Raw genomic sequence first — 18,899 nt, 5'->3', positions numbered from 1 at the left:
ACCCCAACCCCAAACAGTAAAGTAGATTTCAAAAAGACATAGCTCTGTTCTCCTCAGGTAACACAGTCTTGTTTCTCAGTGGAAACTGGCGACATGAACCAGATAGGAAGTCTGCTACCATGGCCAGGTTCGTGTGAGCAAATTCAGCAGATTTCTGAGCCACTCATTATATCCTAAAACTATTGAGTCAGTTTTGCTCTAACTTTCCGATCAAATCGGTGCAATTTTTTTTTCATACAGGCTATGGTTTTTGTTTTTGTTTGAAATCCCAATGGAACACCCTTCAAGCACTATGGTTAAAAAAACCAGTAACTGAGAGTGTTAATAGGGCAGGCTCTTTCAGCCTCGGTCCTATAAAGTCATACTCAGGATTTAGTTTTCTTTGTCGGCTGTGCTATTTATGCCTTCGCCGTGCATTGTAAGCTATACCTCATTTATGAACTTCCTCTGTGTTACTAGGCAAAAAAAAACTCAGTGAAATGATTAAAATCAACGGTGGCTGCCCAGCAACCACCACCTCATGTGCCACAGGCTTCAATAACGCAGACTACATACATCAGTATAAGGTTAGGGAAATAAAATCAGTAAAAAAAAAAAAAAAAATGCTTCCATAACCTCTGGGTTTTCCATGTCTCATCGTCATTGGACCCAGTTTGAACATGACTGCTGTAGAATAGCTTTGGCTGCACAGGAAGTTACTGACGGACCTTGTTCTGACTGGGAGGACATTTAAGACTTTGACCTGGATCGTCTGCAGTGAAAGCGAATAGGCTCGAGGGGAGCGTTTGGTCTCTATTCTCTTAGGTGTGTTGTGGCTTGGGGACTGGCGATCCCATTTTCACACATCTTCATTCACTCACTGATCAAATATTTACTGAGCATGAACAGCATGTCACGTTAGGTTCTGCTTAATAAAATGGTATGTAAAATAGATATGGTTCCTACCTGGAGTCCAGGGGGAGAGACAAATAGTAAATATGCAAACAACAAAACAAATGAATAGTCACCAACCGGGTTAAGAGCAAAGATGGTTAAAGAGAGTGCAGTTAGAAAGAGAGAAGCAGAAGTATGCTATTTTGGAGGGATGATCAAGGAAGACCTCTCTCAGGAGATAACGCTTAGACCGTGGCTGAGGACGAGGATTCATTAAATATTTACTATTCTTGTTTGTTTTGTTTCTGTGCCTGTGTTGTATGTATGTATGTATGTATGTATGTATGTATGTATGTATGTATGTATGTATTATGGTGATATTGATTAACAAAATCTAGTAAGTTTCAGGTGTACAACTTAACAGTAAGGCATATATGCACACACACACACACACACACACACACATATATGCCATATATGAATGTACCTAATATATATTGTATATAATATACTTTAAATAGCATATATGTATCATACATATAATTTTCTGTAGCTGATTTTCCTAAAAAGCTTTGACCTCTGTATTGGGGCTGGGGGTAGGAAAACATAAACTTTCCAGTTCTATTTTGGGTTAAATATCCCTTCACGTAACTTGATTTATTTTGGGTACAATAATGTTTGGTTTTTGTTTTTTGCCCCCAGATTTCCTTCCCCTCCCCCACTGTTCCAGATGGCTTCTAGATGTGAGGTGTGTGTGCAGGGGTGGAGGCGGTGGGGTTTCTGAGTCCTCGTCATGGTTGCTGGTGGGTCCCTGTGCTTCTCTGGGTCTCGCCCTGCGTGAGGATCTCTGCTGTGTGGGGTCCGGTCTGGTCCGGCCTTCGGGTCCCTCGGTTGATGTGCTGTATTGACAGGAAGTTGCTGAACTCGTGCTTCGTGTTCTTGCCTCAGTCAGGACCTCCTGGGCCTCCCTGGTTGGCTTGGCCTCGCCTCAGGTCGTGTCCAGATCCTCCGTTTGGCTCCTGCCTCGCCTGTAGACCTCTGGGTTAGGGTCATGCTGCCTTCATCACGGCATGTGAGGACCCCTGAGTCCCTGACCCACCACAGAAGGGCCATGAGAAGCCGCTCAGCCCTCTTGTTGCTTCATCGGACCAGGTGGCATTTTTCCTTTGATGCAGCCACCCCAAGTGTGTATGGCGGTTATTCTGCCAGTTTCCGGGGTCTCCCCACCCCGACCCCTGGATTTTGGTTTGCAGGGGGAGCTAAGGCATAAGCCTAACGGCTTGCTTGCCCTTTGTCTGTCTCCTCATTTCTCATACTCTGCCAGATAGAAGGGGAGGGTTTTTTACTTCTTTTTCTACCTATTGAGAATTCACTTTTATCACCTTCCTGTCTTCCACAGGGCAGCAGGCTCTATGGCCCAGCTGTCATGTGCTGGGTCTACCAGGCTGGCTCTCTGTACCATGAGACTATTAGAAACTAGGGCCTAGTGAGGATGAGACGACATTGGTTTCTGTCCTTGCTTCCCTTGGTGTTTGCGGACAAAGCCAAAGTTGTCAGCACAAGCATTAACTGGGATCATAATTTGGTTTAAAAGCTAAAATTGCTCTCTTCTGCCTATAGCCTACCTAAGCGCCTCAGCAGGGAAACGCAGGCTTCCGTGACGTGGCCGCGGGCCAGCCCCCCGTCGTCTCTCTCCCTGCCCCTCTTCCCATGCCCCGCGCTCTGGTCAGATGGCCTCCTCTAGGTGTCCTGAACGTGTTTCATTCTTTCCCACTTTGATGCTCTGGCTTGCGTAGGAGCTTTCTCATGAAACGTTTCCCTTGTTCTTTTCTCCCTTGATTGCATTTTTTTTTTTCATTAAAAACCCTCACATTCTTCAAGGCCTGGCTCACATGCTACCTCTAAGGTGACACCTCAGAGCCTTTCAACGTGGAGTAATCCCACTGCCTCTGCTCTCCCGGGACCCTGCCTTGTTGCAAACTTTATCGCTTTCTGTTTTACACTGTAATTATTTGTGCATATGTCTGCATTTCTCTGCTAGATTATGAGCTTCTGGGGTTGGGTGGGAAGGACAATACACAGCCATATACTGTGACTGTACGTGACTCTGTCACCTGTGCTGTCACATTGCTTTGCACAAAAAGGCACTCGATAATAAATCACTAATGAGTAGAACAACAACATCTTTATAAAGTTCTCTAAATCTCACATTAAAAGCTTTGAAACAAATATAGAGGTGTCGTTTTCCCTAACATTTGGTGGCAGTTATCTATTAAATCTCCATATAGGCCCTTCAGCCTGGGAGCCAGTGAATTGTGGGAAACAGGTTTTCAGCCATTTCTCCCAGGCCCATGAAATGGAATGTTGTTATATTTACAGGGGTCTGTGGAAGCCCCCCAAACACGGCAGCACAATCATATATCAGAAACCGCTATCATAAATGAGTCGGACAGGATAAGCCAACTTGAAAGAGAAAATAAAATATTATAAGCCCAACTTGAAAAGAAAATATGGTGTGTGGTTTATTGCTGTGGATTATGGAGGAAGAAAGAACTGATTTTAAGTCAAAAACAGAACGCAATGACAGTCTTTAAACTCAGTTCAGTACTCACATGGCAGACAGTGGACTTCAGAAAGCCAAAGCTTCAGGCTCCGCTCTGGTCTATAAAATAGATGTAAAATTGCTTTTGCTGCATTTCAGTGCTACGTTATTAGTTTGCCATTCTAGAGGCAAGGAATGTTTAGGGGGAAAGAAATAACGTGGGTACTTTCAAGTCCGAGTCTGTTCGTCAGAATCTCACATCGCATTTTAAAGACTGTGGCTTCGGGACATTCTGCTCTGACAGAAGGACTTGGGACAATTTGCAACACAGGAAACAACCTTAGCCGTCCTTGGACGAGTTCTGCGATGAGCAGAGATGGGAAGGTGGGCTTGAGGTTCTCTTGTCTGTAGAATGGCCTTCCATCGAGGGCCTCTCTCCTTTCCTGAGCTCTCTAGCCCCCTTCCCTGTTCTCTGTCGCTTGAACGTAGTGAGTCATTAACATCTGGTTCAGACGCGAAGGTATCAAAATGCGTCCCATGACCAAGGCTGAAAGCGGAACGTTAGAGCACATATGGGATTTGTTGGTCAGGCTTGTTCTAGTCTAGAGGCATGAGGATAATATACACAACCACCGCAGAGAACGAGGGGACCGGGAGAGGATGCAGCGGAGAAAGGCTCATGCGCTGAGTGGAGGCTGAACCAGGTGGCTTCTCGGGACCTGCCCAGCCTGGGTCACGCCATTGTTTGCTCAGCCTTAGGAACCTGCCTGTTTCTTCTCCTTTGCTTATGAGCCTCGGAGGCGGAATGAGATGCACGGTGTCCTGCCCCATCCAGTCACACGTTTGTAGATTTTCCTCTGGGTGCAAACTTGACAGAAGTCTAGCTACGTTTTGTGTCTTTTATAAGGCTATTTCAGGTCACTGAATTAACAATTCTTAGTGGCAGGAAAGGCATAACTTAAGTGAAATGGGCAAAACGGTCAATTATTTGGATCTTTTGGGCGGAGGCAGGCTGTCTGGCGGTCTGATTCTACCTGACTGGACTGACCGAATCCATTCATTCATTCATCACTCTCTCGCTCACTCATTCATTCACTCATTCATTCAATGAGCGCTTTTCAAGTGTCTCCTGTGTGTCGTGTACCATGGGCCCGGTTTTCCATTTCGATGGCTCTGTCTAGGCAAGTGATTTGTCACGATTTTAGGGCGAGAAGGGTGAGCAGAGGAGTTTACAGAGTCTTACTGAGAAAACCTTGGTTTTTAGGGAGAAAGTGGGTCAGGTGGGTGAGACATCTGTGTGCCAGGTCCAAGCCCTATATTAACTTCACTTGAAATCTCCAACTAAAAGGAAATTAAATAAAAATAATAGATATTTTTAACAGACTGGTTTTTGTTAATTTTCTAGGCACAACCAAAAAGCAGTCCGTTAATATAAATACAATTCATGCTTTTTTGTTTGTTTCCAGATCACCAGATTAAAAATTGACCGAAACCCTTTTGCTAAAGGATTCAGAGATTCTGGAAGAAACAGGTAAGGATAATTGGGAAAGAGACTCAGTGACATTTCTTTTCTATGTGACATTATTCCTCCCACACCCCAATTGGTGGCTTTTGGCTCCTGTTTTTTGAAAAACACCCGCATGCTATGTCACTGTGCTGCCTCAGGAAAAGTGACATGGATAGCTGATCCGAGAGTGAAAAAGCTATTCGGTGAAGGCTGGATTATCCGAATCCTTTGTTAACACACCCTAAATCACCAGGTCAGACACCTCATGGTGCTTTCCCCTCTACATCATACTTGGAGATTTTCCTTTGGGTGTAAACTTGACAAAAGTCTAGCGGCTTTTTGTGTCTTTGATAAGACCATTTCAGGTCACTGAACGAACAATCTTTACTGGCGGGAAGAGCACGACTTAAGTGAAATGAGCAAAGCAATCGATTATTTGGATCAAGCACTTAAAAAAAATTTTATGCTGATTTATTATCATCGAAACATTGCCACTTTTTTTTTTTTCTGAGAAGCATCTCAATGTGGCTACAACACCTGCGGTGATACCTCGTTTGTTTTTCATTATCGGAAAATAAGGAGTCGTGGACAAATAAAAATTTTCAGAAAATTATTACCTTTAAGAGCTATAACTTTGTTTAAAAAGTTAACAACTTTTCTGGGAAATATTTCCAAAATATATTAGATGTTTTCTGCTTTAATAAAGAGAGTTTATGGAGCACCAACTCTCTTGATGACCTAATATCATCATTATGATTAGGCCGATATAGTGAAACTCTCAGGAATTGCTGAAATTTACAGGACTATTTGCTCCTGTTGTAAATGGCTTTAGAGACTGTGGGGTTTTTCTAGTTAATTCTTCTTTCATCTCTCTAAATCCTTCCTATCTAAAATTAAAATATGTTATCCATGGAGAGTTAGAAGGGGAGTAAATTTGCCAGAAAAAGCAGATCTACTTAAGGTTATTCAATCAGAGAATGCATTTTATATCATCCTACAGAAACAGTAAATGTGGCGCATGGATCTCATAAAGTGTGTGTGACAACTATTTAATGTTCAGACATTTTCCTAATTTGGGGGCTTTCCTTCACATCTGAGTGACACGGAATGTCGAGAATTATCTTTGCTATTTTCTGTGCAAGAGTTTTCAGGTAAACTATCTAGTATTACATTTAGAACCACTTCGTGAACTATGTAGCCCAATTATATTGGAGCCCAGATTTATGCTAAAAATCAGTCGTAGTGATCATTTCCTCTAAAAAAAAAGACTCATGAAAGCACTTCTTTATAAACTCTTATTGTATATTTAAAATACATCTAGATGTCTATAAAATTTAATTTATCTAGGAATTTTTGAAAGTCACATCTATTGATTAAAATTAAATCTACTTAGACTTCTGGCTTGCAGATGATGAAATTGAGTGACATGTTCTAGGTCAAGCAGCTAGTTGGTGGTATGGCTACCCTAGAACTCAGGCATATGGACTCCAGGCCAAATGCTTTCCTGTTCAGTGATTGTTTAAAATGAGACAGAGGCCTTTGTTTTCAAAATTTAGCCAGTGAAGAACAAATACCTATTTCTTCCTTTCAGATGGACAGTCCTCTTCCTCCAAATTGTTTATATTCCATATCTAGGTCACAGAATGTGGGCTGTTTCCTGTCGCCTCCTTTTCAGGCACTCTGGGCTTATGGTTAGTGATTAAGAGCTCAAAGTAGATGCTGGCCTTTCAGGAAGAAGCCTCTAGGATATTTAAGATCTTTCACTTAGGTGGATGAGTTCTCAGATATTGTAAGTAAAATTGCATGTAGATGAGCAGGTGTGTGTTTTTTCTAGGGAGAGGTCTATAGCTTTCTTCAGAATCTCAAAAAAGGTCTATGACCAGAAATTAAGCATGTCCGCTCTAGATGCAGGGGCCAACCCTCCTGATTTTGGTTATTCAACTACTTTTTCTTTCCTCTATCTCTCCAGTGGCATTTAGTGTTTTTTTTTCTTGACACTCCAAGGCTTGTTTTCTTTTTCTCTCTTTTTTTCCCCCTTTGCTTTTCTCTCCCACGGGAGCCCCGTTTTTCAGAGGCACGACCTAGAATGGAAAATTGGTATCGATAGGTTGTTTTGATCAGCATAGGGCTATGCAGTGGGGCTATATTTCAATCTTGGGAGTAAGACCATGTATCTTGAAGCATCTGCCTCTGGTTAGGAAGTTGTGATGACATCTCAGTTCAAGTCCTGAGGTCCTCCTGTCTCTTCCCTGGGCCAGGAGGGACCTTGACACATCTCTGGCCTTGGCCTTTGTCTGCCCTGAGACTGGCGAATGTCTATCCTGCCAGGCGAACTGCTCTTTGTAAGAAATCCAGGAAAGCAGAACTATGGGTTGTCATTAGCCCATTTCCATGCTTTCTTTATTTTTCTGATACCATAGAAATTCTTCATTATATACCACTAAAATCTACAGGTTATTTTAAGTAATATTAGTAATGATAGAAGTTATCTGTGATTGAACACTTACTGTGTTCCAGATCTTATATTCTTTCTAATCTTCCAAACAACCTATATTTTACAAATAGAGAAAGAGGCTCAGAGACAAGGATTAAAACCCAAGTCCACCTGACTTTGAAGCCTGTGCACGTCATGCTCTATCATGCGAACAGTATAAACTTGACTTATTTTATCTCCAACAGATATGGAGAGTAGACTCTTCCTCTAAAAACCCTTCATTTACTTTAAAGGTATTACTCAAGTACCCAGAACCTCCTTTTTTTCCAAATAAAACCACCTGTACATTCTCTGCCTTTCTCTTTATACACTGTCCCCATGACAGGAAGTCGGGCTGAACTTCCCTAGCAGGTGAAACTGTGATATAATGACAGTGAAGGCACCTGTCTCACAATGGAGCAAGGATGAATCATTAAAGGTAGACGCCATTTTCATCCCCCAGCATTCTGGGAAGCTAGATTAAAATAAACGTGTTGGGGCAAGTACGGTGGCCCCTGTATTTTCTCTTTAAAATGCTCAAAATGACCTAATAATCACACTTTAATCCTCACTAACTGCCTCCAGGATCTGATGAGGGCAAGAACTGTTCATGCCATTTTGCGGATGGGAAAGATTGATGGGTGAGGATATAAAGGATTATCCATAAATCTGCTGGGAACTGGAGGTTCTGTGCCAGCATCGGAGCCCAGCCCATCACCTTCCAACCAGTGCCTCATCCGCTGCCCTTCTCGTGCCAACAGAGTTCTTATAAATCTGTGATTTTCCCCATGCATTTTAGATATCAGATGACTCATACGGATGAGCATGGCTTAACGAGTTGCACAGAAATGTACCCCAAACATACGGATTACATTTCCTTTAAAAACACATGGGCTTAAAAATTAGGGAGGAAACTGGTCGGCCAATGTTTTTTGGTTTCGCACAACACAAAACATTTGTGGAACACTTTGCCAAACCTCAAACCAAAACACGTTCAGGTTTGTCGACCTCAATCCATCCCAGTGCGATTCAAAGGCTCGGGAAGGGAGGAGCGCGAGGGGAGATGGGGAGGACGCAGCCCCCCGCAGCACTCTGAACGCCCCGCTTGATGGTGGTCCCATAAGCGCCCCCATTGCAGTGTCATCACGCAGCCGGGTTGACAGCAGTGTCCTCTGCGGGCAGAGAAGGACTTGAGGGAGCTGTGGGGCGGATACTCACTCCCCAGGCTTCATGTTGGTTTTCTGGGAGAAGTCCTCCTGGCTTCCGGCCCCATCGCTTCCTCCGTCCCCTCGGCGGGAGCCAGCGAGCTGATCTCAGGCTGGGAGAAGACCTCCTCAGAAGCTGCTCGGCTGCAGAGTTCCCTTCTGGGCTCTTTCCACTGTGTGGTAAGCCTGGCAGAGGAGGCCCACAGTTTGGGGGAGTCGGCTTATTTCAGGGAGCGCTAGTCTGCTCGTGCAGCCCTCACACCTATGCCACGGTCTCCAGACACTTTTATCAGTCGCGAAACTGGTATTTTGGTCTCCGTGCGTCAGGCTCCTAGATCTTTCTCAGAATTTATTCTCGGTTCAAATGAGGGCAAAAAGTGGTATTCGTGGGGCTTTCTAGAAGCCCTACGGATGCCCCAGCGAGTCCACAATGTCAGCCTTGTGGTGTCACCGTCATCAGAGCCTGTCACAGTTCTCCCTGCTTCTGCAGGAAGCGTCAGTCACACACTTCAGTGTGAGAAGGTCGCCATCCTTCACACTTTACGTATGGAGCTGCTACTTTGCATTCACATTGAATGATGTCCCTGATTAGAAGTCTCTACCAGAAAAGTGTGTATATGTGTGTGTGAGTATGCGTGTGTGCATGTGTGTGCGTGTGAGTGCATGTCTGTGTATGCATGTGTGCATACACGTGCGTGTGAGTACGTGTCAATGTGTGTGTGCATGTGTGCATGTGTGCACATGAGTGCATGTGTGTGAGTATGCATGAGTGTGTGAGTGCGGGTGTGTGAGTGCATGTGTGTGTGAGATTGCATGTGTGCGCATGAGTGTGCGTGAGTATGCGTGAGTATGTGAGTGTGAGTGTGCATGTGAGTATGCGTGTGTGACTCTGTGTGAGTATGTGAGTGAGTGTGCATGTGAGTATGCGTGTGTGACTCCGTGTGAGTGTGTGTGCATGTGAGTGTGTGTGTGTGAGTGCATGTGTGTGAGTGTGTGTGTGTGTTGTGAGTGCATGTCTGTGTATGCATGTGTGCATACATGTACGTGTGAGTACGTGTCAATGTGTGTGCATGTGTGCGTGTGTGCACGTGAGTGCATGTGTGTGAATATGCATGAGTGTATGAGTGCGGGTGTGTGAGTGCATGTGTGTGTGAGATTGCATGTGTGCGCATGAGTGTGCGTGAGTATGCGTGAGTGTGAGTGCGTGTGTGCGTGTGCATGGGAGTGCGTGTGAGTATGCATGAGTGCTTGAGTGTGTGAGTGTGAGTGTGCGTGTGAGTATGCGTGTGTGACTGCATGTGAGTGCGTGTGTGAGTATGTGGGGGGGGAGAGTAGTAGACAGTTGGCCCTTTCCATGCAGAGACGCTGACAGGCTTTGTTCCAGACATTGCATCTGCAATGAAAGGAAAACTTTACTTCTAAACTGTTCCTCCTTTTAGATTTCTCAGAAATTGTGTGGCCCGAGGAGACAGTAACGCCTTCCTGTGCCTGGGGAGACCAGAGTCCCTCAGCTGGAGACGGCTCTGTGTCCTGTGGTCTGTGTCCTGGGCTCTGTCCCTGCGGGAACATGAGCTCCTGGGAATGGGACTGTACCTTTTTCAGGTTTCGATTCTTAGATTTTTTCCCCTATAGTGCCAGGTATACAGAGGAAAAGAATACGTGTTCGTGTAGTTACAAAACAGTAAACAGAGCTGATGAGCGGCAGAGAAATTAAAACCCAGGAACTCTGGGGTGGGAACGCTCTCCAGCCGAGGGTGAGTCAGGCACAGAATGGTGGGGGCTGGTTCTGGACACCGACTGAGAAGGGAATGAAGAGTGAGATCCACAAATGGGCTTCATCGGAAAGACTAAGGCAGTTTGCTTCCGGGCTGAGATGGACTGCTGCCGTAAGACGCCGATTGACCCTAACCGAGGATCAGGTGTGGACGCACACACCTGCCAGGCCATCTGGGCTGGCTGTGGACAGGGAGGACATGTCTGTGTTCCTGGCTCCCTGGAGAAGGACACGCGGTGAGTCCCAGGGTCTGTGAGTCAGGAAGGAAGGAAGGAGGGAGGGAGGGCAGGCAGGCAGGCAGGAAGGGGTCCCAGAGACCGGGCCCGAGCAGAGTGAGTTTAGGTTGAGAAAGGTCATTCAGGAGCGAGCTGAGAATCACACCTTTGGGGGTGGCCGCCCCACTGGGCAGGCGGTTCCAAAGAGAAGACAGAGGTCATGAGAGTGGAGAGAAACAAGAGCCTTTGCGCTGAGTCTCTTGGTCAAGCAGCAGCCGCGGGAGGTGCGTGTGCCCGCGTGACGGGGAGCCCTGGGTGCCCGGCTGGCGGGAGCATTCCAGCCGCGAGAGCCGGCGCTGTGCAGGGGACAGCAGAGTGCAAGGGGGGCTGACCCATGCGGGTCTCCGGGCCCGCGTCTAACGAGAAAGCCTTGTCCCCATTAATGGCTGCCGAGATTTTACAAGGAGCCCAGGTCAGCTTGGGGCGTTTTACACAATTCCCAGGGGCTTCCTCCGAAGGATTAAAATTTTGATCTCTCTGGGGAGTGAGGGGATCGATGAACCTGTTTTAAAAGTGCCATGGAGTGTGTGACTCCGGGTGGTCCTGGGTCAGTACCTTCATCCTATCCTTGACCTTGGGCTTTACCCTACTCTCAGGGTCCACTGCATCTAAGACAAGTGCAAGGGGGGCTGACCCACGTGACACGGTTTCCTCTGCGTACTCCTCACTGGCGCGGCGACCAGGAGCCTCTCGCCGTTACCGGTCCCACAACAGGTGTCAGGTAGAGTGGCCTTCAGTAGTTGAGGGAGTTGGTGTGGCTTTTTAGGAGGTTATCTTTTTCTCTGTGGTGTCCACCTCTGGATGGTGTACCAAGACATTCAGTTCCACGACTTAGAAACTGTCAGAATGGAGCCGGTGGCAGGCCCTGTCTCAGGGGACGCCGGTTCATACGGATAAATCGTTATAACGGGTCACTCCTCACTGAGAAAACAAGAGCCTGCAGGATGGCTCGGAGAAGGCAGCCTCCGTCCGAGCTAAGTGTCAGCCAGCACTGCTGTTCGCTGGGAGCGTGGTTGGCGGCCGACTCTCGTGGTGCCTGGCGTTTCGGGGGATGGTGACCTACGACCGGAGCCGTTAACTGCACTGCAGGAATGGGCGAACCTGCTTGCGGGAGGCGGGTGCTTAATGGGGCTAATACGTAACCCAAAGGCAGGGATCTCCGCTGGCGGCGGGGACAGCACTGGAAAGCACAGAATTTTCCTGCGCCTCCCCACCCCCTCTCCATCCCTTCAGCAGCTGCTATCCCAAGGCCACAGACAGGAACCCATCAAGGCCCCGCCCCTCCTCACGACACCCAGTAAAGATGAGTGCGCAGCTCGAAAGAGGGCTGTGGGGTGAGGAACTAGAGCGCCCAAAGGTGACAGCGGGGACAGGAAAAGTCACTTAGAAGTTAACCCCAGAACTTGGGCCAGTTCATCTTTGTTTAGATCCAAAAGAAACGATGTTTCTTCGGAAATTGGAGAAGGAAGGGTGCAGGGTGAGTCTCGGTTACAAGCTGTTTACTAGATCTAGAATTCTCTCTTATAATCAAGTACCTCAAATCTCGTCTTCTGTCTTATCTATCTATTAAGCTGAACATATAAAATTACGATAAGTGAGGTCAAGAATGATAAAATAACAATTTTATACGGTTCGACTTCATATATTTATTTCTAGTCATTCAAATCGTAAGTATACGAATAACACTGCATGTAGTGTCTATCGTCCAAGCTGTCCATTTGATCTCTGAGTTCGCTGATATGGGCACAGTGTTTCCCATTTTACTGATGGGAAAACCGCGTACTGAGGCGCCGACTTCAGGACTGGCAGACCTCTCAGTGCCAGCATCCAGAAAAGTGATGTCATTCTCCTGTTAGGCACAGCGTGCCAGTCAGCAGACAACCCTGCCCTCGTCCAGGATCCCCGTCGCTCCTAGAGGCTCGTGTGGCCAGCTCAGAGCCAATGAGCTGACCACTTGCCTTCTTTCAACCAGCATGACTGTCCAAGTGTCTCTCTCACTTTCAATTTCTGTGTTTTCATTTGTTCTCCCTAGAGCCATTGGCTGTATTTTTCCAGCCAATCTCCTCCTGTTCTTTCCTGGCAATCTTTCCAGCCTCTGTAGATTTTGCATACTCTTTTGTTATCCCTGGCACGGGTGACAGTTAGCAGAGCTGTGGGAGTCATCACTGCTGGACTCCCTCTCAGGCACGGCTGCATCTACAGTTCAAGGTGGCTGGCCCTGGACTCTGGCAGCCACATCCTGCCAGACTCCTCCTCTTGATCCAGGCCAGAGCTGTTTGTCATGTCCCCCGGCTGATGGCCTTCCAGCGAGCATTTAACAGTTCTCTCTGCCTTATTTGTTCCCCCTCCTGTCATGAACCCTTTTCACCATTGTCTTCTTGGCCACGCGGGTTTGCCAAGGAAGGTTGGCAGCTGTTTTATTGTGTATGGCTCTTGCTCAGGGATGGTGTCATCTAACAGAGTGACGTCTTTTTAATGGCTAACATATTGGAGTCTGAAATATCTGCAAGATCATGAGGCCTACGGAGGCTGGAGGGACACGTCTCTGGTTCTTTGAGGAGAGAGTGAGAAATGGAATTAGGTGAACACACTGATCCCTCCACACTGAAGCCCGAGCCAGAGGGCTGACATGCCTCTGAATTCCAGTGAAGTAAGGGAGTCTCCTCCTGTTACAGGTCACAACCCGAGCAGTTGGTGGGATTTCTTTTTGCTTGAGTTAGACCAATGGTCCTCAAGCTTTCATTATGTTTTCCCTCTTGTTTTGATATAATTAGTCTTTAATCCATCTGCACTGATTAAGTAACGATTAAGAGGGAGCAGTGTCATGCTCTCCGTCTTACACAAAGGGGACTACGGCACAAAAGCATTCTGTAAGTGGCCGAGATTGTATTAATAAGCAGCAGGGTTGCAATGTGAACCCAGGCAGTCCGGCTCCAGAGTCTGCTGTGCTCGTCTGCCCCTCGCGTGATTCAGCATCACCAAATTAGACTGCTACAGTCAGATGCGAAGAAACTTAATATCTGACTTAGCCTGCTTCATGTTATTGTGGATTTTTACTGCTCTTGAGGCAGTGAAAACTGCCATGGCTACTTTTTCAGACTCTAAGTGGGCACAAGGTCCCCAAGCTGGAATTACTGGGTAAGGAACAATTTTAACTGAACTCCAAACGTTTGTCCATGGGACACCTGTTCTTCCAAACCATTGGAAGGCACATGGGTGACAACCAGTTCCTCACATAGACATATTTATTGTACCATCTGAAGCCAAATTTTGAATGATGGCTTGTTTCGTTTTGTTTTGCCTTGCCAATTTACAGACCTCTGTTGGGAGGTCTTTTTGAAAATCCCTGGACAACAAATTCCCTGAGGAATCTAGATGTAGGAGCTGATTCCAGATCCTGTGAAGAAGGATGAGTGGAAGGTCTGAGCTTACTTCAGTGGACCAAGGACAGTCTGAGAAAAAGGATTAGAAAGTTGAGATACGATAATCAGACCTGAAAGAACAGCATATTCTGGTTTTGTGTCGTCAAATGCCAGAACAGGAAGAGAAAGGAAAGGAGATGAGAGGCACAGCGCCGCCCACAGGCTAAAATCCAAGCACCTAACATGGGATAAATACCATGATGGATATTTAACATGGGATATTTAACATGGGATAAATACCCATGATGCCCCCTGCCCCCCATCTTGCACCAGGAGCTCCAGTCACCATGGACGATCTTCAGTTGCCAGAACACAATTTCTCTTTCCTACCTCCAAGTCTTTGCACCTCCTGTTAACTCTACCAGAGAAGCTCTTTCTGCCTCTTCCCTGTGTTGAAAACTGCTGAGTGCCCTTTGATATTAACTGGCCTTTTATGGACTCTTCCTTGAGTTTCCCAGGTATAGTAAGTACTTCTTGTTCAGTGTTCCAAAGCATCTTCTACATATCTCTAGTGTAGCATTTATCACGTGGTTCAGAAAATGGTCATTAACGTGTCCTCTTTTTACTGAACGGGGCATCCTAAAGGATAAAGACCTCATGTCTTTTTTCACTTTTATATCTCCTGATCCTAGCGTGGTTGTTTTCCTGGTTGGATAACTCCCTTACGATTTGAAGACCCTGTCTCAGTAGACTTACCTTCGCCCTCGACTGTCTTCTATTTAGAGATGACCTATGACCTTATCCATCCCTACCATATGTTCCCTTCATTACCAGTTGATCACCAGCAGGTAGTATGGGGAAGAGCCAACACTCAGAACTACAGAGAAAATAAGTGGAAGAAATATAAAAAGCAGCTCTCTATCTCAAGACAAATAAAAAGCAGAAACGATGCACTGGTGTGCTACCTAACAGGTTCACAAACGTAGTTGTAATTGTTAAAATTATCAAATATTGCTGAATGTCAAAGAGACGTTCCCAGAATTCGTTTTTGAAGAGAAGGTTGATTGAAAGACTTCCCTCCTTCCTTCTTTCCTCCCCTCCTTCCTTCCTTCCTCCCACCCTCTTTCCTCCCTCTTTCTTTCCTTCCTTCCTTTTCTTCCTCCCCTCAATTATATTGAAAGAATATAGCAAGATAGCAGAACTTATAGCTTGCTTGCTTCCTTTCCTCCCTCTTTCTTTCCTTCCTTCCTTCCTTCCTTCCCTCTCTACCTCCCTCCTTCATTCCTTCATCCCTCCCTCCTTCCCTCCTTCGGAAGACCATTTCTTTACAGTCTGGCTATTTTTCCCGATCATCAGTTTGCGAAAGAGCTCGTGGCTGGCTTCCTCTCCTTCCTTTCCTCCCTCCTTTCAGGACGTTCTGTTGCTCTGGCCAGCGAGCAGCCTGAAAAGTCTAAAGGGAAAAGGCCTGGAAATCAAAGAGGCGATTACAGCCAAAGGACTGAACGAAGGGGGTTTGGCTGTGGCCTCCGCTGTCACTGGCGCAAGCAGGGCAAGTCAGCGAGAGGGGGACACTTGCCAATCTGATCGTCTCTGATTGGAAACCTCAGGGATGACATCAGGTTTCTGGTGTCCAGCAAACCGGGAGAGGCTCACCATGTGGGACACGTTAATGAAATGTAGTGACTTAAGACCGCTTTAAAAAAAAAACCCGTTAGACAATGAATTCACTTTTAAGAACCTTGAGATAAAATTGTACGAAACTAGGGCATGATGATGATGAATAAGTCAACAGTGTGTTACTCAGGATGGGCTCTGAGCGGACATCCAAGCGGTGGGGAGTCGGCAAGGACTCTCGTCAGAGAAGAGCAGGGAGGGACTGCCCGGCCTCTGCTGGGGACTCAGGCTCCGCTGAAGGTCAGAAATTCCATGACCGGAATGGAAGAAATCAAAGGAAAACTGAAACTTCTCTGAGCCTCGAGTCAGGGAAGGCACAATCAGCTACAGAAACGGTTCCCAAGTCTCTAATATTAAAGGGTTCCTTCTGTCTTCAGAGTTTTGATTTTCCATCGAGCTGTCTTCCTAAGTCTTAGGCTTAGCAAAATGAATGCTGGTTGAAGTGCATGAAATGATGACTCATATCAATTGAGATCTTGCCATGTAACAGACATCGTGCTATGCAAGCAATGGGACGTTAAAAAACATGGGATCCAAAGTAGACGTGCGGGCGGTGGAGAGGTGAATTACCTAATGATCACCTTGCCATTTGGTGGCACTTCACCAAATCCTTCTACGCAGAATGAGTCCTTTCTAACAATCAGATCTATCCGATGATGCTTAATGAAGTTTAAGGACCAAACAGATGGGGCAGATAGTGAACGAAAAGGATGAAATTTTACACTCGGACTACATAAATAGATTCAGTAAGGGTCCAGGACAAATCTACGTGAGACGGGTCCACAGCGGATGAGTAAAGTGTGGACAGGAATGCGTGGGCTCGGCCATTATGTTTTGGTAGTCACAGCCCCTCCCCACAGTTCCACCACCAAAATGACCCTTGTTCTGACAGACCTGGGAACTGGGTGGACCCTGGGTGCATCCGCATGTGGCATGCTGTACACGACATTCTTCACCGCTGAGGAAGGTCTCCCTGATGAGGGTGGGGAAACGTCTGGCCCTCTCCCCATTTACCCAGTGCTCATGAGGTCAGAGACCTCAGCTCAAGGTCAGAAAGAACTTTCTAATAGATCTGTCAAAAAACGGATTATTTTCCTTGGGAAATACTCCAACGGAGAATAGATAACCGTCCAGGATGGTATTATAGAAAGTAGAAGCTGATGACACACGAGATGCCTCTTCATTTTTAAATCTGTGATTCTGGAATGCAGTCTTTCAGTTGGATTTCAGATTTGAATAAACGGTCACTATCCTATACAGAGTCGACTGCTTTAAATAAAATGATTAACAAATCTGCTACAGTCTTTTCGCCTATTATGAAGACGAAATCAAAGTTCATCTCGTATTTCTTTAAGAAATACTGGCAGTGTATCAGTGTGCTTCACAGCCTTCTATCACCTTATGAAATGAGAAGGGACTGTTCTTTGTCCTTGAGCTAATATTTTGGCACATGTTCTTGGGAAGGATGTAACAAGCAGCAGAAGAATAAAGACGTTGCCATTTGCAGTGAGCCTCTGTGCCACTAAGGGGAACTGTAAGGTGTTCCGGTGGGCCACCAGCATCCTAAAACGAAGCAGCAGGAGCCAAGCCCGCCCTGTCTAGTTCTTACATCCGCCGAGGCTCCGCGTGGCATTACCTTCCCATCCCTTCTTCCTCGGAGCTCTCCGATCGCTTGGACTCCTTCTCTCTGCAAATAGTTTCATGTACTGTATTCAACATTAATGTAGGGTGACCGTGTGGAGATGTCTTCTGTTCCTACTTTTAACAGATTAACAGCTAATAAACACCATGCAACACCCTCTCCTCTCAACCTCTTCTAAAAATACAGACTTTGATTTGCCAACATTGGTGTATTTAAAGCCTCCAAGATTCCAGAGAAGACTTTAGAAAGTTAACTGCGCAAGTAAGGCCTGTTCAGAGAGGAAATTTTCCGACACGAAGAGCCAATCAGTGTATCAGCAGCTCATTTGAGAAGAAAGCACCTCGGGGATCTTACAGCCATTTTTAAGGGAAGGAAGTTTGTTCTTAAAATAAAACTTCTCACTTTATTCTTGGTAGGCAAGAGCGAAGAGAACTCTGGAAACGCATCACTTAGGGGGGAGGCGGGCGGCATAAGTTTCATCTCGAGGGAACCCTGTCTTTTCTGGGAGGGGACAGCATGTTATGGTCCAGTGACTTATGCCACTTCTCTACCCTCCATCTCCTATCTTGCCCTTCCTCCACTTAGACAGAAGTAGTTAGTTTTAAAGAAAAGTCAAAAATCAGAGCCGTGTCCAAAGCTTTAAATGAAACCCTGATCCTACTGTTCTGAGGATACAGAATATCAGCAGGAGTGTGTCCCAGAGACCCCGGATAACTATGTTAGAACGACGTCCGTCAGCGTGCACACGGCGCTGAGAGAACTTACTGAGGGGTCAAGCAGACAGTGTGCGCGTGGTTCACTTGAGGGAACTGCTAATATCAATGCAACGAAGCCCCGGAGTAATGGACTGGTACAGCACTGGGTGTTTGCTGAAGTCCGACAGTCCCAAGTATCTGACCCTTGAAGACCAGCTTGATTATTAGATTACACAGTACAGGCAAATATTTCCAGAAATGTATTGGTCACTTTGCTTGAAGTATAGTTTCTGGGACCAAACCCTTTCTTTGTCCTTCAGGTAGGTATTTCTTGTTGCAACAGAAACTCAGGTGTGTTTGATTGCTTCTCTCTCCTTTTATTTCTTGCTCGTCTCTGTTGATTTAAGGAGCCTTTAAAGCCACAGCAATCTGACAGCTTCGCTGACTCTACATACCCAGTGGAGGAGTTGACTCGGGGACAGGCTCTCGATGCACTGTAATGATGAAGATGACCTCGTCCTGTGCTCGAGACACAGCCAGTGCTACTCTCTTGTCAACTTTGTTCACGATACCGGTGGCCTTGACCTTTAGCACCTAACATGTTTTTTTCATACAGACCAAGCCTCCTTTGAAGAAAGGTCTTAGTGAAATCCCATCACAGTTATGACTTGTTTGCAAATAATCTGAATTGGGTTCGTTTCTCCTTCCTCGGGCAACCCAGTGTCATCTGTGCCTGGCAATCTTCCAGACTAGTTTACCCCGGTGATGCTCTCTCTCAGTGCCTGAGTGCATACCATTTGCCAAACCACCCAGGATCTCTGAAAAGTCAGTGCGTTTTTTGGGATTATGTACAAGTTCTGTTGCTGGCTTCTCTCTC

General features: G+C 46.2%; 1 protein-coding gene across 1 annotated transcript in view; it reads left to right on the top strand.

The window, feature by feature from the left end:
* Positions 1–18,899, top strand: part of TBX15 (T-box 15) — a 102,650-nt gene that overhangs the window by 70,650 nt on the left and 13,101 nt on the right. The window contains exon 6 of the mRNA XM_006919686.3: positions 4,882–4,946. Coding sequence (XP_006919748.2) covers positions 4,882–4,946 — 65 coding nt within the window. The remainder of the gene's footprint in view (positions 1–4,881; positions 4,947–18,899) is intronic.

This window comes from Pteropus alecto, unplaced genomic scaffold, assembly GCF_000325575.1.
Source record: "Pteropus alecto unplaced genomic scaffold, ASM32557v1 scaffold106, whole genome shotgun sequence".
Classification (NCBI taxonomy): domain Eukaryota; kingdom Metazoa; phylum Chordata; class Mammalia; order Chiroptera; family Pteropodidae; genus Pteropus; species Pteropus alecto.
This window is presented reverse-complemented; position numbering and strand designations above follow the sequence as displayed.